The 22,304-nt window shown below is 39.0% G+C and overlaps 1 protein-coding gene across 6 annotated transcripts in view; it reads left to right on the plus strand.

Annotated features, from left to right (window-relative positions):
- Window positions 1-22,304, plus strand: part of usp28 (ubiquitin specific peptidase 28) — a 59,813-nt gene that overhangs the window by 23,543 nt on the left and 13,966 nt on the right. For 3 of the 6 annotated variants that reach the window (XM_002937821.5, XM_018095973.2, XM_018095974.2), the window contains exons 6-18: window positions 770-856; window positions 2,865-3,002; window positions 5,143-5,216; window positions 5,752-5,828; window positions 6,081-6,232; window positions 10,226-10,353; window positions 11,338-11,433; window positions 11,529-11,705; window positions 12,678-12,889; window positions 14,265-14,335; window positions 14,911-15,139; window positions 16,229-16,414; window positions 17,731-17,867. In XM_002937821.5, coding sequence (XP_002937867.3) covers window positions 770-856; window positions 2,865-3,002; window positions 5,143-5,216; window positions 5,752-5,828; window positions 6,081-6,232; window positions 10,226-10,353; window positions 11,338-11,433; window positions 11,529-11,705; window positions 12,678-12,889; window positions 14,265-14,335; window positions 14,911-15,139; window positions 16,229-16,414; window positions 17,731-17,867 — 1,764 coding nt within the window. Of the gene's footprint in view, window positions 1-769; window positions 916-2,864; window positions 3,003-5,142; window positions 5,217-5,751; window positions 5,829-6,080; window positions 6,233-10,225; window positions 10,354-11,337; window positions 11,434-11,528; window positions 11,706-12,677; window positions 12,890-14,264; window positions 14,336-14,910; window positions 15,140-16,228; window positions 16,415-17,730; window positions 17,868-22,304 lie in introns of those variants that run through there. The other 3 variants (XM_031905342.1, XM_012967051.3, XM_031905343.1) reach the window with 3 other exon arrangements.

A 22,304-nucleotide genomic window follows, 5' to 3' on the forward strand; every position in this document is an offset into this window, starting at 1 on the left:
ATCCATATGCCTCCACCCCTATGAATAGCACAGCAGCTCCAGCATATAATTACACACCTTAGGGGGCATATAAAGACTATTTTCAAATGCTAACAAAATTCCAGAACAAACCCCTGCCAGGCTCAACTCCCACAGGCAGCATAGGGCAGGCAGAGTATGGCACATACAGGCAGGGTAGGGCAGGCAGAGTATGGCACATACAGGCAGGGTAGGGCAGGCAGAGTATGGCACATACAGGCAGGGTAGGGCAGGCAGAGTATGGCACACAGGCAGTATAGGGCAGGCAGAGTATGGCACACACAGGCATTACTCTTCCTGCCCTATACTGCCTGTGTATTTCATACTCTGCCTGCCCTACCCTGCCTGTATGTGCCATACTCTGCCTGCCCTACCCTGCCTGTGTGTGCCATACTCTCCCTGCCATACTTGCAACAGAGGAGTAAGCACTGTTTTTTTGCAGGGGGGCACAGTGTGACCAAGTTAAGTTTACTTCTCTGTTGCAAGTTTTGCTGGAATGAAATGACGCTGGGGCAGGCTTCTGGAAGGGGATGGAAAGACAGAGCTCTTTTTCTTTCTTTAAGGAAAAAGGTTCATCTGAAACACTGAGGAAGTCTAGCTTCATCTTTGATTCAGTTACCATAGCTGAAGGAAAAGCTGATATCAGTTACCAGAATATATATACATTTTTATATTATATGACAAGTGCACAGATGATTCTTGTTGTTTCATTATACTTCGTAACATTGTAACCATTTTTTTTGTCACTCAGTCCCTTTTCCACCTGCCTGAATTTCGAAGGCTTGTCCACAGTTACAGCATTACCCAGAGCATGCTTGAAAAGTGCCAAAGTCGTGATGTAAGTTTTGATACTGCAACCTTGAATTAAGAAGATAAGTAAACATTCTATGGTAACAGGTGAATGGCTGTTTATAAATACCTATACTTTAGTAACAAAGAAGGTATTGGACTAACATGACATGATAACCCAAAAATAATTTTTGCCTAATAAAAATAAACATAATTCTAAGCAGCTTTCCAATATGAGTTTATTAAAATCGGTGCTTTAAAATGTATTTGTAGTTGTAATTGCTATTGAAAGCAGCATTTGCTTAAAAGGATTTTGTCATGATTTGTATGTGTACTTTTTATTACTAAATTACACTGTTTACATAGCAAATTAAAAAAAAAAAATGAAATAGTTTATACAGTGTGCAGTTTAAAGTGCAGTTTATTTTGCTCAACTAACATGATAGAAAAGGATTTGGAATTATTTTTTAGGGTGACCGGTCCAATTTTGTAAAAGCCAGTCTCCTCCAGCGAGATAGGACTGTCAATCTGCTGGTTTGTGTTACACTGCTGTTACTCTGCTTTTAATAGCAATTATATATACAAATAACTTTAGAAACCATTAAAAAGTTGTAATGAATATATATTGCAATGTTGCTTGAAATTATATATAGGCAAAATTTTATTTTTGAGTTGACATGCCCTTTAAAGTGGAAATAATAAATAAAGGGACTGCTAAATTTAGAAAAAATAAAATAAATGAATAGTGGGATACCAGGAGAAACACTTGGAAACAGCATGAACAGTTGTGTTTTTGGGTGCTAAAATTAAATATTGATCTGGACACAATGTCAGAAATTTCTGATTGCTGCTTACTTTCTTACATCTTGTAAATAGCCATCATTGACTTAAATGCTTTGGCACATCTGCCTTTTTGACCCTGGTGGTCTCTGAGGAAGATCTATTGTAGTTAAAATACCCTTGGTCATCTGTCCTCAGTTCTCACAATGGGAAATGCCTATGACAGCCTCTAGCAGGCACAGGCAGGTGCTGCTCAAGAATGAAAACTACCCCATTCTCAAGCTGTGACCACTTGCAGTGCCTGCTGAATCAAATAGTTTTCTATTGTTTTCAATGGAAACAAGTGATAGGTTGCCCAGGATAGTTTAGTTGCTGCTGTATTTCCTAAGAGCTTTGTGTCAAAATAGCATGAGTACAACAGCCCTGAATCCATTGACTCAATACAGTACAGGTATGGGACCCATTATCCAGAATGCTCGGCACCTGGTGTTTCCTGGATAAGGAGTCTTTCTGTTATTTGGATCTTCTACTTTAAGTCTACTTATAAAATTATTTAAACAGTAATTAAACCCAATATTATTGTTTTTGGCTCCAATAAGGATTAATTATATCTTACTTGGGATCAAGTATTTATTAGTATAGAATTATTTGTTTAAAATGGAGTCTATGGGAGAAAGGCTTTCCTGGATAAGGGGTCCAATGTCTGTACTAGCATTAATGCCAAATCATACCTCCCAACATTGGAAAAATGGAAAGAGGGACAAAAAGAAATGTTGTGTGTAGTGCAGTGATTTTTTTTTTTACTGTGCCAATTTTTGTGACCTTACCCCCTAAATACCACTCCCATTTTACAAAATTTGACAGGTTATGTAATGTTTGAACACATTTATGGTGGTCATGGGGAAGTTTGAGAAAATTTGTATCTTTTTTGGCATTCAGTGCAAGAGATCAAAGGGAAATGAGGGACTTTTCAATAAGAATCTGGGACTGCATGCTGAGCTGTTAAAATTAGGACTGTTCTGCAAAAATCGGAACAGTTGGGAGGTATGGCTAAATTACAGAATATGGCTAGAACTAGCAGCACTCTGCATACTGCTGTGATGGGCCATAGCACTAAAGAATGCCCCTAAGGCTAATGTCACATCTTAATGAGAAATGATGGGCTGTGGAGATGCCAGAAACTCTTAGAACATATTCAGACCAATTAGCAATCCGAACTTTGGTCATATTAGAATGTCTCTTGATAACACAACTTTGACATGATTATTTTTTTTTAGGAGAAAAGGAACCTTGCTTTCATGCAGGAACTACAGTGCCTTTTTACCTTAATGGTTGGATCAAACCGAAAGTTTGTGGATCCTTCTCCCGCCCTAGAACTGCTGAAAGATGCATTTTTATCAGAAGAAGCACAGCAGGTGATATAAGGAATATCTGTCATTATGGTTTAAATATCTACTTCTTTTGGTAAAATATTTCCTCTTAAAAATATAACCAAAATCACATTTTACATTTTATTATATGGTGATTTTCTGGGATCACCAATCCCAACATTAAAATGAGATTAGCTTGGTTGTAATGAAGTTTTGTAAAGTGCTAGATTTCGTGGTAAGGGGAAACCTTTTTTTATTCCTACATTCTGTATTCATCCCTAGATCTCTTATTATCTTTTCCACCATTCCAATGCTTGTTTTACCATAGACTATTTAGCAGCAGGCTTTTTACTTCAAAGAGCTTAGCCATGTTTTATTGAACCCATGCCAACTGGAGTGGAATTTAGCTGTACTTGACCATGACATTTTTTCATATTCAATGCCCCTCTAATGCATTGAGAATTTTTTGGTTTGTAGCGATAGATCACCAGGCAGTTTATCAAAACTGCCAACCTTCCTCTGAGGTGCCATATATGCCCAGCCAGTCATGCAGTATTGTAGACTTTGATCAGACTGCCTAAGCAAATCTAGCCATGTACGGAAATGTTAGTTATTTTTTTTTTCTTTAATATGCCAGTCATACTGCAAGATTCCCTTGTAAACTGTTCTTATGGCCCAAAGTTCTAATAGGTTGATTGAATGGGATTGAGATACTTGTTTGGTGGAATTGCAAAATATGTAGTTCTTTTGAGAAGCAGGATGTCAAGATTGGACTAAAAAGGAATGATAATGTTGGGATTAAGTCCAGCCTTGCAGCAAAATGTTTAAAGGAGAAAGAAAGGTAAACACTAAGTAAGCTTTATCAGAAAGGTCTGTGTAAATACAGCCATAAGCACTCACAGAAATGCTGCACTGACTTCTCTGAAAAAAGATTTGTTGTGTCTATAATTCCTGTGCCAGAGATACGCAGCTCTCTGTTCTCTGCTCTCTCCTGCTCCCCCCTCCCTCAAGAATGCTAAGAACTCACTCCCCCCCTTAGGAATGTGTATCTGAGCCAATCAGCAGGAAGCTGACTCATGGGGGCAGATTTATCAAGATGTGAGTTAAGAGCTTAATACATAAAAACTCACCCATGTTCTATTCATTTCATTCCTATGGGATTTTAAGAAGTGTATTTATCAGTGGGTGAAAGTTAGAACTCACTTTTTGATATACACTTCTAAAAACCCCATAGGAATGAATAGAACGTGGTTGAGTTTTTATGTATTAAGCTCACATGTTGATAAATCTGCCCCATAGTCTTACAAACTGAGCATGTTCACTTGGTCTGGGTGTCTGTGCAGGAGTGGGGATTATGGGAACTTTCTTTACACAGCTTAGCGTTTTTTCTTCCTGTTTGGCTACTGATCTTCTGAACAGGTGAAATATGGGGAGACTTAAGGGCACTATTCAGACAACTGAAGGTATGCCTGCAGCTTGAGATTCTCTTTACTAGCCTTTTCCTTCTCCTTTAATGTCTGCTTAGTGTTATTACCAGAGCATGAAGTGTCTTAAAGGGGTGGTTCACCTTTAAATAAACTGTTAGTATGTTATATAATGGCCAGTTCTAAGCAACTTTTCAACTGGTCTTCATTATGTATTTGTTAGTTTTTTAAATTATTTGCTGTCTTCTTCTAAGTCCTTGCAGCTTTCATGTTGGGGTCACTCTCCCTGGCAGCAAAAAATGATTGTTTATTGTTACTTTTCATAACTTATTTTTGTATTCAGCCCGTCTCCTATTCATATACCAATCTCTTATTTAAACCACTCCATGGTTGCTAAGTTAATTTGGGTCCTAGGAACCAGGTAGCTGCTAAATTTCCAAACTGGAGATCTGCTAAACAAAAATTGTAATAATTAAAAAAGCTATAAAAAAAAATGAAGACCAATTAAAAAGTCTCAGAATACTACTCTCTACATCATATTAAAAGTTAATTCAAAATGAACAACACTTTTAAGAAGGTTTCTTCCAATCATAAACTTTAATTTAGCGATTCCCAGCTTCTCCAACATTTAATGTAGATGCCCAACCTGTTGCCTGCTCTGTGGTGTTTACACACAGAAAAAATGCAGTATTATTTTTTTTTGATTTGGAGTTCAGTAAGTCTACTAAGCATGCCACTAATATTTATTTCTCCTTGCTTAGCAAGATGTCAGCGAGTTTACACATAAACTTCTTGACTGGCTGGAAGATGCTTTCCAACTGACCGTTAATGGAGAGTAAGTTTCTTAAATAAACCAATGTGCAAGCACCATATTGAACCTTCATAAAATTGAGACTGCATTTTAACAGAGAGGAATGTTTTAGCCAATGTCTGGTGTTTTTTTTTTTTTTTTTTAACACTCTACTTCCCAGTCCTAACAAACAGTTGTTTCTGCATGTGTCCATATGTACTGCCCCTTTGCATGTTCTTATATTCATATTTTCCTTGTGTCTACCCAAACCAAATTTTCTGATTGTGTTATTCTCAAATCCCTCTGCTGAAAAGCTGTTCCATGACTCCACCACAGATTTTGGTGAGTAGTCCATTTTAGTTTTTAATCTCCATATTCAAAGCATGATTCCGTACTTTTATCGTGCCTAGTTTTATGGACTTTTCTCACAACTGGCCAGTCCTACCTGTGATACTGAATTTTAAGTGTGCAGCCTTTAGAATTTTCTGAATTTGTTATGTTTATTTTCATCTATCTTTTTACATAATAAGTCTTCAAAGTCTTAATGAAACAAACATTTTTCCAATTATTTTTTCCGTAGGGACCCAAGAGATAAATCAGAAAATCCAATGGTACAACTTTTTTATGGCACATTTCTTAATGAAGGATTTCTTGAAGGTATGCTGTATAACTATGACTTTTTGCACCTCAAATTAAAACAATATAATAATTTTTTCAAAGATGCTTGTTTATATAGACATTATTGTTTTCTCATGAATGATCAGTACACCTTTTAATTGCCTTCATATTAGGAATTTCTATGTCCACCTCTGCCATATAGAGCATGCCCCTATAAACTTTTCCCTGTCACTTTATAAACACTGTGAACTGTAATGCTAATTACAAATGTTAATTTGTGCAATTTAACAGCAAATAAAGCCTTCTCCAACATTGAGACTTTTGGTCAGTACCCACTCCAAGTTAATGGTTTCAGTAACCTAAATGAGTGTTTGGAAGCTGCTATGGTGGAAGGAGAAATTGAAAATATGCAAACTGCCCAATCTGCGAGGTACAGGCAAGAGGTTAGTATTGTTTTCTTACCTGATAATGTTAATAAGTGCATATTTTGGCTTTGTTTATCTTGTTAAGGAGACTTTCTTGTTACTCAGAAGCAGCATATATAGTAATAATGTTGTCTGTTATCTTTCTGTTTGCTGCTTTGTTCCCCCTTTTGTAATCTGGTGTATACTGGGTATGTATTGTCCAGTTTAAATCATTTTTATTTCTTATCTACAAAGAGCTTACCGAGCTTTAGCTAGCGTGATCCTTGCATAACGTTACTGGCTGCCACTGTGATGATGATAATATTTAAATGTGTAAGGGACCTACTAAAGGCCCCCATACACGGGCCGATAGAAGCTGCCGATAATGGTCCCTTGGACCGATTCGGCGGCTAATCGGCCCGTGTATGGGCAGAAACGAGCAGCCTGGCCGACCGATATCTGGCCTGAAATTGGCCAGATATCGATCGGCCAGGTTAGAAAATCCAGTCCTGGGGCCAAACGATCAGATTACATTTGCGGCCATGGGGCAGTCGGTTCAGGGGCCGCATCAACGAGCCGATGCGGTCCCCGATCCGACCGGATTTTCTAACCTGGCCGATCAAGATCTGGCCAATTTCAGGCCAGATATCGGTCGGCCAGGCCGCTCTGTTCTGCCCATACACGGGCCGATTAGCTGCCGAATCGGTCCAAGGGACCGATATCGGCAGCTATAGTCGGCCCGTGTATGGGGACCTTAAATGCTGCTGTACCACGGAACCCTTAGGTAGGATATTGATCCTGGTGTATTTATCTGGAACAACTTATTCTAATAACTTAAAACCTACATGTAATGGAAAAAAATCCCAAATTATTCATATGAAATACTGACAAAGCTTATTTAAAAAAAAATAAAACTTCTAAATTGAGGATGAGGGATAATTCCGCTGTCTTATTATTTTAGCAACTTAATAAAACTCATATTCAGTACACAGGCAATCTCTTCCCCAAATTTAATTTTCTACATAGCAGAAAATACAGGATAAAAAAAAAATGGGAAGATATAAATATAAAATTATCAAAAAAATAATAAATCCACAAAAAACACTTAGGGGCAGATTTATCAAAATATGAGCTCACAGTTTACAGAAAAACATGCCTACTTTCAACTCATTCCTGTGGGATCTTTAGAAGCATATTTATTAAATAATGAACTCTAAATTTCACCAATTGATAGATACACTTCTACAAATCACAGAGGAATGAATAGAAAGTGGCTGAATTTTTCTGTAAATTAATCTCACTTTTTGGTAAATCTGCCCCTAAGTATCTGTAAGTCCAGCTAGAATGGCTATAGAGCATGAGGTACACTGGATTCTAACACACAGGATGGGTGTTTGCTGTGTGCAAAGAATGATAAAGAAAGGATGCCAGAAGGTTCTTGTAGCAAACTCAAACTGAACTGATTTTATCATCCAAGACAATTGATTCACAGGGATTAGCATAAAATACAATGCAGATGTAGAGCAATGGATTGGTAGGTTCACTGCAGAGCAAGTAGAATAAAGTTGCGCCACTGTGGAGAGTAGCTTGGGTAATAACAAGGTCCTTAGGTTTTTTAACCTCCAGTGGTGCAGATCTTGTACAGCAGACCTGGACCAGAGACAACAAAATTAAACCTGATACCTACTACTGTGGTTTCTTCACTAAGGCAGCCGTGCCTGTAAGGGCCATGGCAGACGGGGAGATTAGTCGCCTGCGACAAATCTCCCTTGTCGTGGGCGACTAATCTCCCTTGTCGTGGGCGACTAATCTCCCCAATATGCCATCCCACCGGCTTGAATGTAAATTGCTGGTGGGATGGTATATGCGGCGCCGCGATTTCCCGAAATCGCTGAAGTTTCCTCTCAAGGCAACTTCATATCGGGGAGATTAGTCACCCGCAACAAGGGAGATTTGTCACGGGCGACTAATCTCCGGGTCTACCGTGGCCCTAAAGGAGAATTATCCTTGCTATCTCTCCTGCCTGGAGCGAAGAAACTACTCTTGCTAAATAAATAAATGGGCTTCTGCCCAGTTATAATGCAGATAAGAAAGGTAAGGTTTAAAGCTACAGGGCTTGTTACCCTACAGGTCCCTACATGTTTTTTTTTGTGGACCTCTTTTTCCTTTTGATTATAAATAATTTTATATTTATAATCAAAAAGAAAAAAAAATCAACAAATAGCACTTAAGGGCAGATTTATCATAAAGTGAAATTATAAAAATCCCATAGTAATTTTACTAAGTGAGTTAATTTTTCTGTGGTGAACTCCCATCCCACTTTTCAAAAAATCTGCCCCTAAGTGTTTTTTTTGTGAATTTCATTTCATTTCGATTATTGATTTGATTGACTAAAAATCACATAGGAATTATATCTATCAATGGGATGAAATTTCGAGTTTACTTTTTGATAAATAAGGTTCTAAAAATTCCATAGGAATGTGTAGAAAGTAGGTAAGTTTTTCTGTTCTAAACTCTAATCTCACATTTTGATAAATCTGCTTTTTAACATGTTAAAGGGGATATATAGCATACATTTTTACAATCCACTAAACAATGTAAAAAACTGTAAAATAGAAGGAATTGTTTTTATTTTAATACCTTTGGGTTCAAATATGTCCATAACTGCTTGAAAACTGTGCTCTACCCAGACGTTATGCAGCTTCCGGTTTAGACTCTTCAGTATATCGGCTCAGAGCCGCTGGCCCTCATACCTTTTCATACCTTTTTAAAGTGAAGTGAATATGCATAGAGTGGGTGGGGCTTAGCGATGTCACAGACAGTCTGTTCCTGCTCTACTCGCTCCTCTCCCCCCCCCCCCCCCCTCCACTCCCCTCCCCTGGCAGCAGCACAAGCAGAGACACAGAAGGAGGGAGGGGTTTTCCTTGCTGCTGCTGAGTAAAGCCTGTCAGTCAGTGCTGTGACCACTTCCTGTGGGAGACTGAAGCGACACTACCATGTCTCATTTGGCTCTGGCTTCAGACTGGAGAGCTTGTGAATGCAGCTCTCATATAATGGCAGTTTTAGGAGGTAAAATGCTTTCAAAACCTTGTTCTTTCTGCATCATTTCACATTTTGAGTGAGGATGAATATTATAACTGAATATGAACTTTATATAAAATGTCTCCTTTAAGTTGTATATACAGTTGCAAGAAAAAGTATGTGTGGTACTTTTTCCACCTGCACTTTGAATGGTTACATGCTGTGTTCAATAAAAACATGGATACATTTCATTATTTGTGTGGTATTAGTTTAAGCAGACTGTGATTGTCTATTGTTGTGACTTAGATGAAGATCAGATCACATTTTATGACCAAATTGTGCAGAAATCCAAAGGGTTCACATACTTTTTCTTGCAACTGTATTTCTATTTGTGGGTTATATTTATACACAATGGGTCTTCTTTTCAATAACAAACATGTTTTAAAGGAGAAGAAAAGGTTCAATGACTGGGCACCCTAACATTAGTGAGTGTAATCACTTACCTGATACCCTAGACCAGTGCTCCTGTTAGGAGAAAACTGCACCGGCTGGGCGTACCTGCAAGTTAGCGATCTGCTTCTTCCCTTATTCTTTCTTTAAAATCCTGGAGGTGATGCATGCACAGTTGAGTGAAAAAACACTTTTTTTTGTTAAAATTTGGTCTGACTGCTGCAAATGCACACCTGGTGCAAAGAAAGAAGCAGGAAGAGGATTGCTCACACATGTTCTCCGGGCCAGTTCAGTTTTCTTCTAACAGGAACACCCACATGGTGTATCGGGTAAGTGATTACAATCACTGGGGGGTGCCTACCATCACCCCCAATGACTGAACCTTTCCTTCTGCTTTACGGAAAGTTAAACTGTAGTCACACATTAGAATATACACACCTGTGTATAATGCTGCCAAATTAACTACTACCTTCTATATTAACCTTTTTAGATTTAAACTTTTTCATATATACCAGTGTTTAGTGTCCTAATGTACATTCTATATTTACATTTTCTATCTAGCGCTGGTTTACAAAACTTCCTCCTGTATTAACGTTTGAGCTTTCTCGGTTTGAATTTAACCAGTCCTTGGGGCAGCCTGAAAAGATTCACAATAAACTTGAATTCCCAGAAATTATTTACATGGATAGGTAAGATATTTATGTGAATCTACTATTTTTGATTTTTCCATGATCTGATTTGGAAGCAAACAACTTTGTTTCTGTTGAAGGTATTGTATAAAACTGAACCAAAACGTGTCTGTCTTATACAACATGCAGAAATAAAACTTACAAATAAGTACAGATTTTAGAGTCCATAGAAAGTGAAGTGCATGGTTAATTTAACTCATTTGCAGCTTAGTCTCGTCACACATGGGCAGATAATGTCCATTTTGACTAAACTGGGTGTCATTTGTTTGTTGGTATTGATCAAAACAGTGATTGCCTATGAACTCTCCATGTTAAACTAAAATTTTAGTTAATTCAGAATCTTCTAATACAGAACCTTTAAATATCTATCATTTTGGCCCAGCAGAAAATCTGGTTGGCTAAAGATTGTTTCAGGACATAATTATGGCCTGCATCTGGCCATGATTTGAATTTTGGCTAAAAGTTCAGAATTGCTTAAAGGGAAAGGAAAAGTATTCTCACTGGAGGATGCCAAAATGTTAGGCACCCCCCCAGTGATTGTAATCACTAACCTGATGCCTGGGGTCAGTGCCCTTGTCGGCAGAAAACTGCACTGGCTTCCTGCACACAAGCGATCTTCTTCCTTCTTTCTTTCCTTGCAATCCAGGGGCCCATGCATGGGCAGTACAGTGAAAAAGACAGCTTTTTTTTTTTTTTTTTTTAAACTTTAGCTATTCACTCTACTGTGCATGCCTAGGCAGCGGTGCAGAGGCAGAAGAAGGAAGAGGATCACTTGTTAGCAGGTACCCCAGGCAGTTGCAAGTTTTTATTAACAGGAACGCCGACCCAAAGTGTACAATCACTGGGGGGTGCCTAACATTTTAGCACCCCCTCGGTGAATTATATCTTTTCCTTCTCCTTTAATATGTATGGCCAACATTTCTACCTAAGTGAATATCTTCCCTGCTTAACTTTTAATTTAATGCCCCCTACATTTTTCATCAGGTTTATGTACAAAAACAAAGAGCTTATGAGAAGGAAGCACAGTGAAACAAGGAGGCTGAAAGGTTGCATTGACCACTTAAATCAGAAGCTTGAAAGGTAAATTTAAAAATTGTTGACTGACTTGTTTGTTAAACATTTGTAACGTGCCACTGTTTGTTTTGTTTTTTAAATGTATTTCTTTTCTTCCTTAGTTACTTGAAATATGGCTCTGGGCCCAATAGGTGTCCACTTCCTGATATGTTGCAATATGTTCTTGAATTTGCCAACACGAAGTCTGCAGAATGGTGCCCTCCGACTGAAGTGGTTACAACCTCACAGTCTGCAACAGGAAGCACTGGTTCTTTGGATGCACAACCTTTACAAAATGGGTAATTTTACATTCTCATGAATAGAACACAAAATACAGTACATGCTGTAAGGGATGTATAATAGTTTAGAAAGAGCTGGAGAGCAAATGGGTTGGACTTCTGTTCACAATATAATTGCATGGATTGCTTACCAGTCTAATGGCTGGACCCTTATTTAGCACTTGTATTACTGTAAAAAAATAAAAAATAAACTGCTCAATAAACTGAGAATTGTCATTGATTGCTTATAATTCAGCAGAATATCCTCCACCATTAGCCAAATACAAGTATTGTATATAGTATATAAACTCACCTAAAGGTAACAGTTAAAGCCAACCTTTGCCACTATCAATGTTTCAGAACTAGTGATGAGCTAATTTTTTGGCCAGTCATGCCTATTGACTTCAATGTATTTCAGCAGTTTTGCTAAATTTTTGGCAAAGCAAAATGGAACAGATCCGCTCATCACTATTCAAAACTAAAACTTTCAGATTTCCTCCATTAGCTCAACTGAAATAACAATTCTAAGAGCAACATGCAGAAGATTTCCTGTCCCTTGAATAGACTGTTTTTTTCTAAGGACCAGCTTTCTTCAGGGCAGTGGTTCTCAACCTTCCTAATGCCACGACCCTTAAATACAGTTCCCTCTGTAGTGGTGACCTCCAACCATACAATTATTCCAAAGACCATCGGAAATACGTGTCCAATGGTCTTAAGTGACCCCTCTGAAAGGATCGTTCAACCCCCAAAGGGGTCCCGACCCACAGGTTGAGAACCACTGTTTTATGGGATCGCACAGATTTGAAATTGGGAGATTTCCAATTTTATTACTACATGTCCACAGACCTTCACAATCATTTGTGTACTTATACTGCCAAATAATTTTAAAACTAAGACAGAAAAAACACACACCAGCTTTTTAGCCTACTTTAATATAAACCATGATTGTAGCATTTGAGGAGAAAAAACAAATGGTTGCCTTGTCTTGTTCAGCTTTGTAGGTAATAATGACACTGAAACATCTAATGATGACAGCCCTAAATGTGAAAGCACTTCCTCATTGCCTCCATTTGTGGGGCATACTGTACCAAATGACTGCATCCCCGCAGAGGATCCTACACATGGGTCTGATACTTTAGAGGAAATCCGATCTGTGGCTGCCTGCTTACAGAGATGGAGAACTGAGGTGGAGAAAGATATTCAAGGTCAGTATACACTGTATACTTTGTTGGGTTTGGAAAAAAATGTGTTGTAGACCTTTTGGATGGCCTTTTAACTTTAAAGGGGACCTGTCACCTTAAGAAATAATTCCAAATTGTTTTCTATTGAGGTTGTCAAGCAAAATAAACTTTACTTATACTATATAAATTATTTTAATCTTTTTATTCAGCCTTGGAATTCACAATTGCAGCAAGCAGAAAGGGGCTTTTTTGTGGACACTGTTATCAAAGCAGGCATTGCATCCTGCCAATATCTTGTTTCTGTGCCAGTATGGGGGGGACTTGATCAACCCTAATTAACTATGTAACCCCTCACATAAGCAATATAGGTGTCCTGTTTAGTAAATTACAGAATTACAGATCAAATATCTGCAAGATCATAAAATAATTAACCTTCTTACTACATTGTACATTCATACCATTCTGCATTTGCAGTCATACATGCACTAGTATCTTATATTGTAACATGACTAGAGCAGACATTTCTTACATCCCATTTTCATCAGTAATACTAAGCAGCATTTTAAAGAATAGGTAAACTTTTTTTTTTCTATTAGTAAAATTACTCTAAACAGCCTCCAGAATTACCTACCTTTGTCCCAGCATTCTCTCTGACCTGGTTCCTTGTTTTTCTTTGCTTTCTTGTGCAGAGTGAAGCCCCGCCCCCACTTCCTGTTCAGCTCTCTCTTCAATTTGACTACCCTGAAGAGCCTTCTGGGCATGCCTGGAGGCAGCAGGAGCCAGTCTGTGCATTAGCAGGTTTTTTCTTTTTTATGAGACCTGAACAGGGTTTTTTTTGAGACCTGAACAGGAAGTGGGGTCGGGGCTTCACTCTGCGCAAGGAAGCAAAGAAAAACTATTAACTTCTAACTGAGGAACCAGGTCAGAGAGAATGCTGGGGCAAAGGTAGGTAATTATGGAGGCTATTTAGAGTAATTTTACTAATAGAAAAAAAAAGGTTTACTTGTTCTTACATTTTGAATATGATTCTGATTGGAGTAGGGCTACTCAGTTTATTCTAATGACATTTGCAGCTGGTCAGACACAATGTCGATCTGTCTGCGTCAAAGGTTTGCACATATGACTTCAGCTGCATCACCTGTTCACCTCTAAGGACTCATGTGAGTTACTAAATTTGGCAGTTAGATGGATGGGATTTGACAATCATATGTATGAATCGCATGTAGCTGGATGGCAGGCATATTAAATGCATTGTGTGATTGGCATTGTCCTATTGAACCCAGGAAGGAGGCAATTTGAATGCTGCTAAATGGGAGAAATGTCTGTTCCCTCACAGATATACATGAGGTCATTTTTTTGGCTACATTTAACTTACATTCCCTTGATTTCAACCTTTCAGACTTGAAGGATTCTATTGCGAGCTGTACAAAGTCTATTGAAGAAGTATTTATTGATCAAGATTTATCTCAGGTATGGGAGAAAAATGACAATACAAATAAGAAATTTGGCAAATGCTTTGTTTGTTGCTTAATAATCTTTCTTAATGTACCCACTCAGTTGTAATTACTACAGAAAATAACTGCTGCATTTAATAAGAAATGTTACCATTTAATCTAAATTTTTTTTTTTTTTTTACTATAGACTAATATTTTACTTTTGATCTGTAGGACGAAACAGAGCTTTTAAGTGGAGCTACTTAGAGCCAATGAGAAATTATACAGTATTAGTGCCTACTGTAAGGCTAGAATATTGATCAGCCTTCCTCTGCCATTCATAATGCTGTATTAACTCATATACTGACAATATACAGGCTAATTCTTATTTTTTAAGGCAGACTTGTATGGCCAAACTGTACAGATATTATCTGTATCAGAACAGTTGCTGATACTTAAGAGCCACATAAAACTGGGAAGGTAATTTTCTGACCACATCTATGTAATGGTCAATCAAAGTGACCAACAAAATACACATGTGTTTTAAAGGAAGTGCAGTTGTTTTAGTACATATCTGCGACTGACATTTACCCAATTCCTTCTCTCCACCAGGTGCCGTACAGACTACATGCAGTATTAGTCCACGAGGGTCAGGCAAATGCTGGACATTACTGGGCTTACATCTATAGTCATAGCAGGTGTTGCTGGTTGAAGTACAATGATGTGTCTGTGACTGAAGCTAATTGGGAGGAGCTTGTAAGAGATTCTTACGGTGGGATGAGAAATGCCAGTGCATACTGTCTTATGTACATTAATAATAAGCTGCCATACCTCATTGCTGGTAAGAAAAACATTGTTTTTCTTCACAACACATGAATGCTACTTCTTTTTCTTCTGTATTATGCCTGTAAGTGATTTAACTTTAATTTCTTTGCTAAACCCAGTTTCTCAATCTTTGTAAAGTAGTCTTTTGTTTGGTTTATTACTTAAGTGACACTTGCAGCTATACTCTTTTAGTGTTAAAAATTTAATTTTCATATTTAAGTTTTCTGCTTGTCTATTGTTCTACATATAACCGAAAAACTCATTTGTGTTGGTAGGTGGGACCTGTTGTAAAGGAGTGAGGGGGAGGTACTCGTTAGTGGGATTGTTTGTGAGTAGGTTGGCTGCACCTTTGTTTAGTGATGGACGACACATGTCTGTTGGTCCTGCATGGTGGCGTCAAGTGACTGCCGTGTTTTAGCCCTGCATTGATTTATTTCCATTCGCTTTCAATGAAGTAGTCACTTATTGCCCTCCCCAAAAAAATCTCTCTCTAAGGTGCAAAATACTATAAAACTTTCAATGTGCCATTACTCTAAGGGCTATAGCACACTTATCATTGCACTGAAACTGACCGAAATTCCCATTTGCCATGGGCTTAAGGGACTGAGGGCTATTGCTGTCTGACAGATACTGGAGAGAGATGGAGCTTTTTGAAAGAGCATAAATTCCATGCAGAAAATCTATTATTTACTGGAAAGCAAAGGTTCATGTAATTCTCTAATTTTAGGCTTATCTGACCATAGGCAGGAAAGGCTTAATTTGATCAATGTAACTCATATATTTTTTACATATATGTTTTTTTTTTTTAAACTTACAGGGGTGGAATCTGGTAACAGTTGCCCAGAAAGCTTGAATATATGCAATGCATTTTTAGCAAACAATCCTTCATTTTAGATTTTTATTGACTTTGTTCTTGATGTTAACTAAATACAATCCACAATGATAAAAAAAGTTTACATGCTTATAATATTCTTAAGGCATGGTGATCAAGACTTCTCATCCAGAAAACCTTGGATTTTTAGAATTCTGTATTATAGATTCCAGACCTGTACCATTAAATAAGTGTGTGTGTGTTTTCTTTTCTTCTTCCGTGTATATTTTACAGACCATGAAGGGGAGCTGGAAGATAAGATCAATGCTCTCCATCCTGCATTGCAATGTTATGTCCAAGAGGATAATCAGAGGTTTGACCAAGAAATGACAGAGTGGGAAGAAGCACACTCCTGCAAAATTCCTCAGATAGAAAGTGTGGGATCCTCAGAATCTGTGGATCACCCCTCACGTAACAATGGTGTGCAAACAGGGCAAAAGTGCCTGCTTTTTTTAGTATTCTGTAGCTTCAACAATATTGAGCTATTTCAAGAAAAGTTGGGCAGTGAACTAATATTACATTAATCATTTTTTTTTAAATCTGCACGTAATAAAGTTTCAATTTATGAAAGAACAATAATCAATATGGTAGAAATGTGCAGCCATTACACTTGCTCAGTACTTTTCTCCCAGAGCATATAAAGTTACCTGTGCCATCTAGTCTGCCCCCAAACATGTATACAGTTTAATAGATTGCTGGTTCAGGATGTATATCCCAGATTTCTGATATATTAACTTCATTACCAAAATTGATTGCCAGTGTATTTAAATTGATTGGCAAAATACATTATTAGTAGATAAAGCGTAAATAAGGATGAACTGAAGCCCCAAAAACGAAACCGATAAATGATGTACCTTGGTTATAGGGCTGCTCTAGCAGACCTAAGTTACAGCAGCGCTGTCATAGTCATTTAACCACCCTAAATTTAGTATAAACTTTGTATCCTTGTGTTTTTAACCAAGCCTATTACTGTTGATTAAAACATCATTGTTTACAGTTTACATTGAGCCACTTTCAAACAAAGCATTGGGTAAGCAGAGGCTGGAAATAAGATGTACTTTAAAGTATTTTCTGGGACTTAAGTTTAAGGAGAAGTAAAGCTTAACTAAAGAAATCGTCTAGAAATGTTTGTACGTTATGTTTTGGGCTTCTGTACCAACCTAAGGCAACCACAGCCCTTTAACAGGGAAGATCTGTGCCTCTGAAAATGCCCCAGTAGCTCCCAATCTTCTTTTCTGCTGATTCACTGCACATGCTCTGTGCTGCTTTGTTACTGAGCTTAGTGACTGACAATATACTGCTTATAAATGTAACAGTATAAGGCTGATTAGTAATTAATTCAGATTCACATTATATGACAGTGCAATTAGCATCAGAATGTAATAATCAGCCCTATAACATCAGTTTATATGACAGGTGGCTCTTATTTTCTGCTGATAATTTGCTACAACCCCTAAGCTTAGCTTCTCAACAGCTGCACAGAGCACACTGAGCATGTGTGCTGTTCTGGACTGTTCTTACTGAATCCAAGATGAGGAGAGAATCCTGTGACAACTGTAAATACCTAAATTATTTCTACTCTAGAGTTGCTGAAGGCTAGTGCAGTAAGTTTAGTATATACAATATGGCATTCCTTTCATTTTTAGGGTTTAGTTCTCTAAGTTACACTACATGATTTAAATCTTCTACTTTCTTAATAACACTTAAATATATCAATTTGCCTTTAAAATTTTCAGCATCTTTGTGCTGTGAAGAATGTTCCAGGTCTTTATCTTCAGAACATGCCATGATTGCTAAAGAACAAACAGCCCTCGCTATTACCAAAACTGCTGAGTCCTATGAAAGAAATGGAGTGGAAGTTGCCCTAAAAGAGGTGAGATATGACGGTATGTTAATAAAAAACTGTTAAAAATAACAGATTTTTTTGCAGGGTAATTTTATAAAACCATAAATTCTGATTTTGCGTGTGAAAAAGTAAAACATTTCTGTCCCCCATTATTGAGGTCTGTATATAGTATTTCCTATCCATTTATAGGCTAATTTATAGGACTCTGTTTCAAACGCAGAAATTACTACTAGGTTTAAGGATAGCAGGGTTTGACTTTTTTCAAGGCATTTAGTTGATCTCCATTTACATTTTCTAGTCCATTAAGTAATTTATATAACAAAAATGCCCGGTTTTGAAAAAAGTAAATACAACCCTATGTTTATCAATAGCTCAAACTAAACGTGAAATAAGAATCAGTTCCAAATAATTGAAACATCGTTAAAGGGGAACTTAGAGAAATCTCTCTTATTTATCTCTCTTTGTTGTTAAAGTGAGTGAAATCACCATGCCTACATTGTAAGAGCTCTGAGGCCTTGAGTCTGGGGTGAGGTTTATAAAGATCACCAACAAACTGACCATCAATTATTCCACTGTCCAGAAGATTTCAAACTACTGTCAGCTTTCCTATGTCAGTTTGCCCACCAAGTTTAGCCCAAGAACAGAATGCAAGATGCTGAAGGAAGTCTCAAAGGGCCCCAGAATGTCATTACATTTACAAATAGCTCTCCCCCTTACTAATGAGGTTACTATTAGAAAGAAGCTTGAACATATTAGATTACATAAGGTAAGATTACAGAGGTGTGCCAGGGAAAAGATTTTCTATCCAGAAAAAAAAAAATCAAAGCAATATAATCCACAATATTTTTTTAATAATGTGAATAGTTAAAAAATGAAGCAAGAAGGGGTGGGAACCTTATTATCACCATGAGGGGGGGTTGATGCAGTGGCGTAGCGTGGGCTTTCGTCGCCTGGGGCCGACCGGAAATTTGCTGCCCCTCTATTTAGTTATTCTTAAAAAAAATAGACAAAATAAAAAAAGCAGCATTAAATTTTTTTTTTTTTTTGATTGAATTTGAAATGCGGTGCGCATGTCATAATTGTCAAAAGTGGATTCAGCTGTGCGTCCGTGGCTGCCCATGGTGGCAGGGCCGCCATCAGAAATCACGGGGCCCCTCCCATCAGTACAGGACACACAGACATAAAAAGTATTAGGGTCACCCTACCACAGTGCCCCCTAACACTATGCTGGCCAGGCCCCCCTAACGCTATTCTGGCCACGGTCCCCCCATACAACTGCCCCATAGACAGTACCCCCATACACAGTGCCCCCAATTGCCCCATACACAGTGCCCCCCACACACATTGCCTCCAATTGCCCATAGAAAGTGCCCCAATTTCCCCATAGACAGTGCCTCCAATTGCCCCATACACAGTGTCCCCATAGACAGCCCCCTCCACACAGTGCCCCCAATTGCCCTTAGACAGTGCCCCCAATAGGAAGTGCCCCCATACACAGTGCCCCAATTTCCCCATACACAGTTCCCCCATAGACAGTATCCCCCAAAGACCTTGCCCCCCCACAGAAAGTGCCCCCATACACAGTGCCCCAATTGCCCCATACACAGTTCCCCCAATAGAAAGTGCCCCCATACACAGTGCCCCCATACACAGTGCCCCCAATTGCCCCATACACAGTGCCCCCCACACACATTGCCTCCAATTGCCCATAGAAAGTGCCCCAATTTCCCCATAGACAGTGCCTCCAATTGCCCCATACACAGTGTCCCCATAGACAGCCCCCTCCACACAGTGCCCCCAATTGCCCTTAGACAGTGCCCCCAATAGGAAGTGCCCCCATACACAGTGCCCCAATTTCCCCATACACAGTTCCCCCATAGACAGTATCCCCCAAAGACCTTGCCCCCCCACAGAAAGTGCCCCCATACACAGTGCCCCAATTGCCCCATACACAGTTCCCCCAATAGAAAGTGCCCCCATACACAGTGCCCCCATAAACAGTGCCCCCAATTGCCCCATACAAAGTGCCCCCAATAGGAAGTGCCCCCATACACAGTGCCCCAATTGCCCCATACACAGTGTCCCCATAGACAATACCCCCCAAAGACCTTGCCCCCCAATAGAAAGTGCCCTCATACACAGAGCCCCAATTGCCCCATACACAGTGCCCCCAATAGGAAGTGCCCCCATACACAATACCCCACAAAGACCTGGCCCCCCCCCATGGAAAGTGCCCCAATTTCCCCATAGACAGTAGCCCCCACACAGTGCCCCCAATTTCCCCCATAGTACATACCCCCAACAGACCATCGGCGGCTCCTCCTTCTCTCTTACAGGCAACAGGCGCTTCTATAAGGTTGCGCCTCGTCGCTGACGTGTGACGTCATACGCACGGGCGCAACCTTATAAAAGCGCCTGTTGCGTGTAAGAGAGAAGGAGCCGCCGCCGCCCCTTCTGATACGCCGCCCGGGGCCATGGCCCCCTCGGCACCCCCCTCGCTACGCCACTGGGTTGATGAGAACAGGGAAAAAGCAGAAATTTTGAACTCTTATTTTTCATCTGTCTCTACATCTGAGGAGCCAGCTAATGAAGGCTACCCTTTTAATATACCCAATTCTAGTAATGTAACTTATGACAATTGGTTGACTCAGGAGGAAATTCAAAAGAGACTTGAACATGTAAAGGTAAACAAAGGTCCAGGCCCGGATGGTATTCATCTCAGAGTATTAAATGAGCTTAGCGCTGTGATTGCCAAACCTCTAAACTTAATTTTTCAGGATTCATTGAGGTCTGGCATGGTGTAGAGAGAATGGTGAATTGCTAATGTGGTGCCTTTATTTAAAAAGGGATCCCATTCTCAGCCTGGAAGCTATAGGCCTGTTAGTCTGACATCAGTAGTAGGAAAGCTTTTGGAAGGGGTTATAAGGGATAGGGTACTTGAATAGATTGCAGTTCACAATACAGTACTATAAGTTTGTGCCAGCATGGTTTTATGCCTAACAAATATTGCCAGACTACTTTAGTGTCATGAGGAGTTGAGCAGGAACCTCGATGCTGGAGTGGCAATTGATGTCATCTACGTAGATTTTGCTAAAGTGTTTGATACAGCACCTCATAGAACTGAGGAATACTGGCCTAGAACATAATATTTGTAATTGGATAGAGAACTGGCTGAAGGGTAGATAACAATGTGTGGTGGTAAATGGAACATTTTCTAATTGGGCCAGTATTGTTAGTGGAGTACCTCAGGGGTCAGTCCTTGGTCCTTTGCTTTTTAACTTGTTTATTAATGACCTGGAGGTGGGCATAGACAGTACTGTTTCTATTTTTGCTAACAACACTAAATTGTGCAAAACTATAAGGTCCATGCAGGATGCTGCCACTTTGCAGAGCGATTTGATAAAATTGGAAAACTGGGCAGCAGAATGGAAAATGAGGTTCAATGTTGACAAGTGCAAAGTTATGCATTTTGGTAGAAATAATATAAACGCAAACTATCTACTGAATGGTAGTTTGTTGGGGTATCCTTAATGGAGAAGGGCCTGGGGGTTTTTGTAGATAACACGTTGTCTAATTCCAGGCAGTGTCATTCAGTGGCTACTAAAGCAAATAAAGTGAGGTGTTGTATAAAAAAATGGGATTGACTCAACGGATGAAAGCATAATTTTGCCTTTTTATTGGTGTCTGGTAAGGCCACACCTTGAGTATGTATTGTACTTTTGGGCTCCAGTCCTTAAGAATGATATTAATGAGCTGGAGATGAGACATGCAACTAAACTGATAAAGGGGATGGAAGATTTAAACTATGAGGTTAGACTGTCAAGGTTGGGGTTGTTTTCTCTGGAAAAGAGGCGCTTGCAAGGGGTCATGATTACTCTGTACAAATACATTAGAGGGGATTATAGACAGATAGGGGATATTCTTTTTTCCAAAAAAAGTTCAACGCACCAGAGGCCACCCCTTTAGATTAGAGGAACGGAGCTTCCATTTGAAGCAGCGTAGGTGGTTTTTCACGGTGAGGGCAGTGAGGTTGGGGAATGCCCTTCCAAGTGATGTTGTGATAGCGGATTCTGTTAATGCTTTTAAGAGGGGGCTGGATGATTTCTTGAACAAGCATAGTATCCAAGGCTATTGTGATACTAATATCTTCAGTTAGTATTGATATTGGTATATATATATAGTTTATGTATGTGAGTGTATAGCTAGGTAAGTATAGGTTTGTGTGGGTGCTGGGTTTACTTGGAAGGGATTGAACTTGATGGACCCTATGTAACTATGTAAAGGTTTCCCATGAACACCTAAGCAAAGACCTGAGAGATGATATGCTCTGGGTCAGTACCTGGTATTCGAGCCAAGGGTGTGGTTAATTGGTTTCACAGAAGGAAATGGCATGTCTGTTAATTACATCATCTATACACAGAAGAAAATAACATGTCTGTTAATTACATCATTTATACCTTTATC

The sequence above is a fragment of the Xenopus tropicalis genome, chromosome 7 (assembly GCF_000004195.4).
Source record: "Xenopus tropicalis strain Nigerian chromosome 7, UCB_Xtro_10.0, whole genome shotgun sequence".
Lineage (NCBI taxonomy): Eukaryota > Metazoa > Chordata > Amphibia > Anura > Pipidae > Xenopus > Xenopus tropicalis.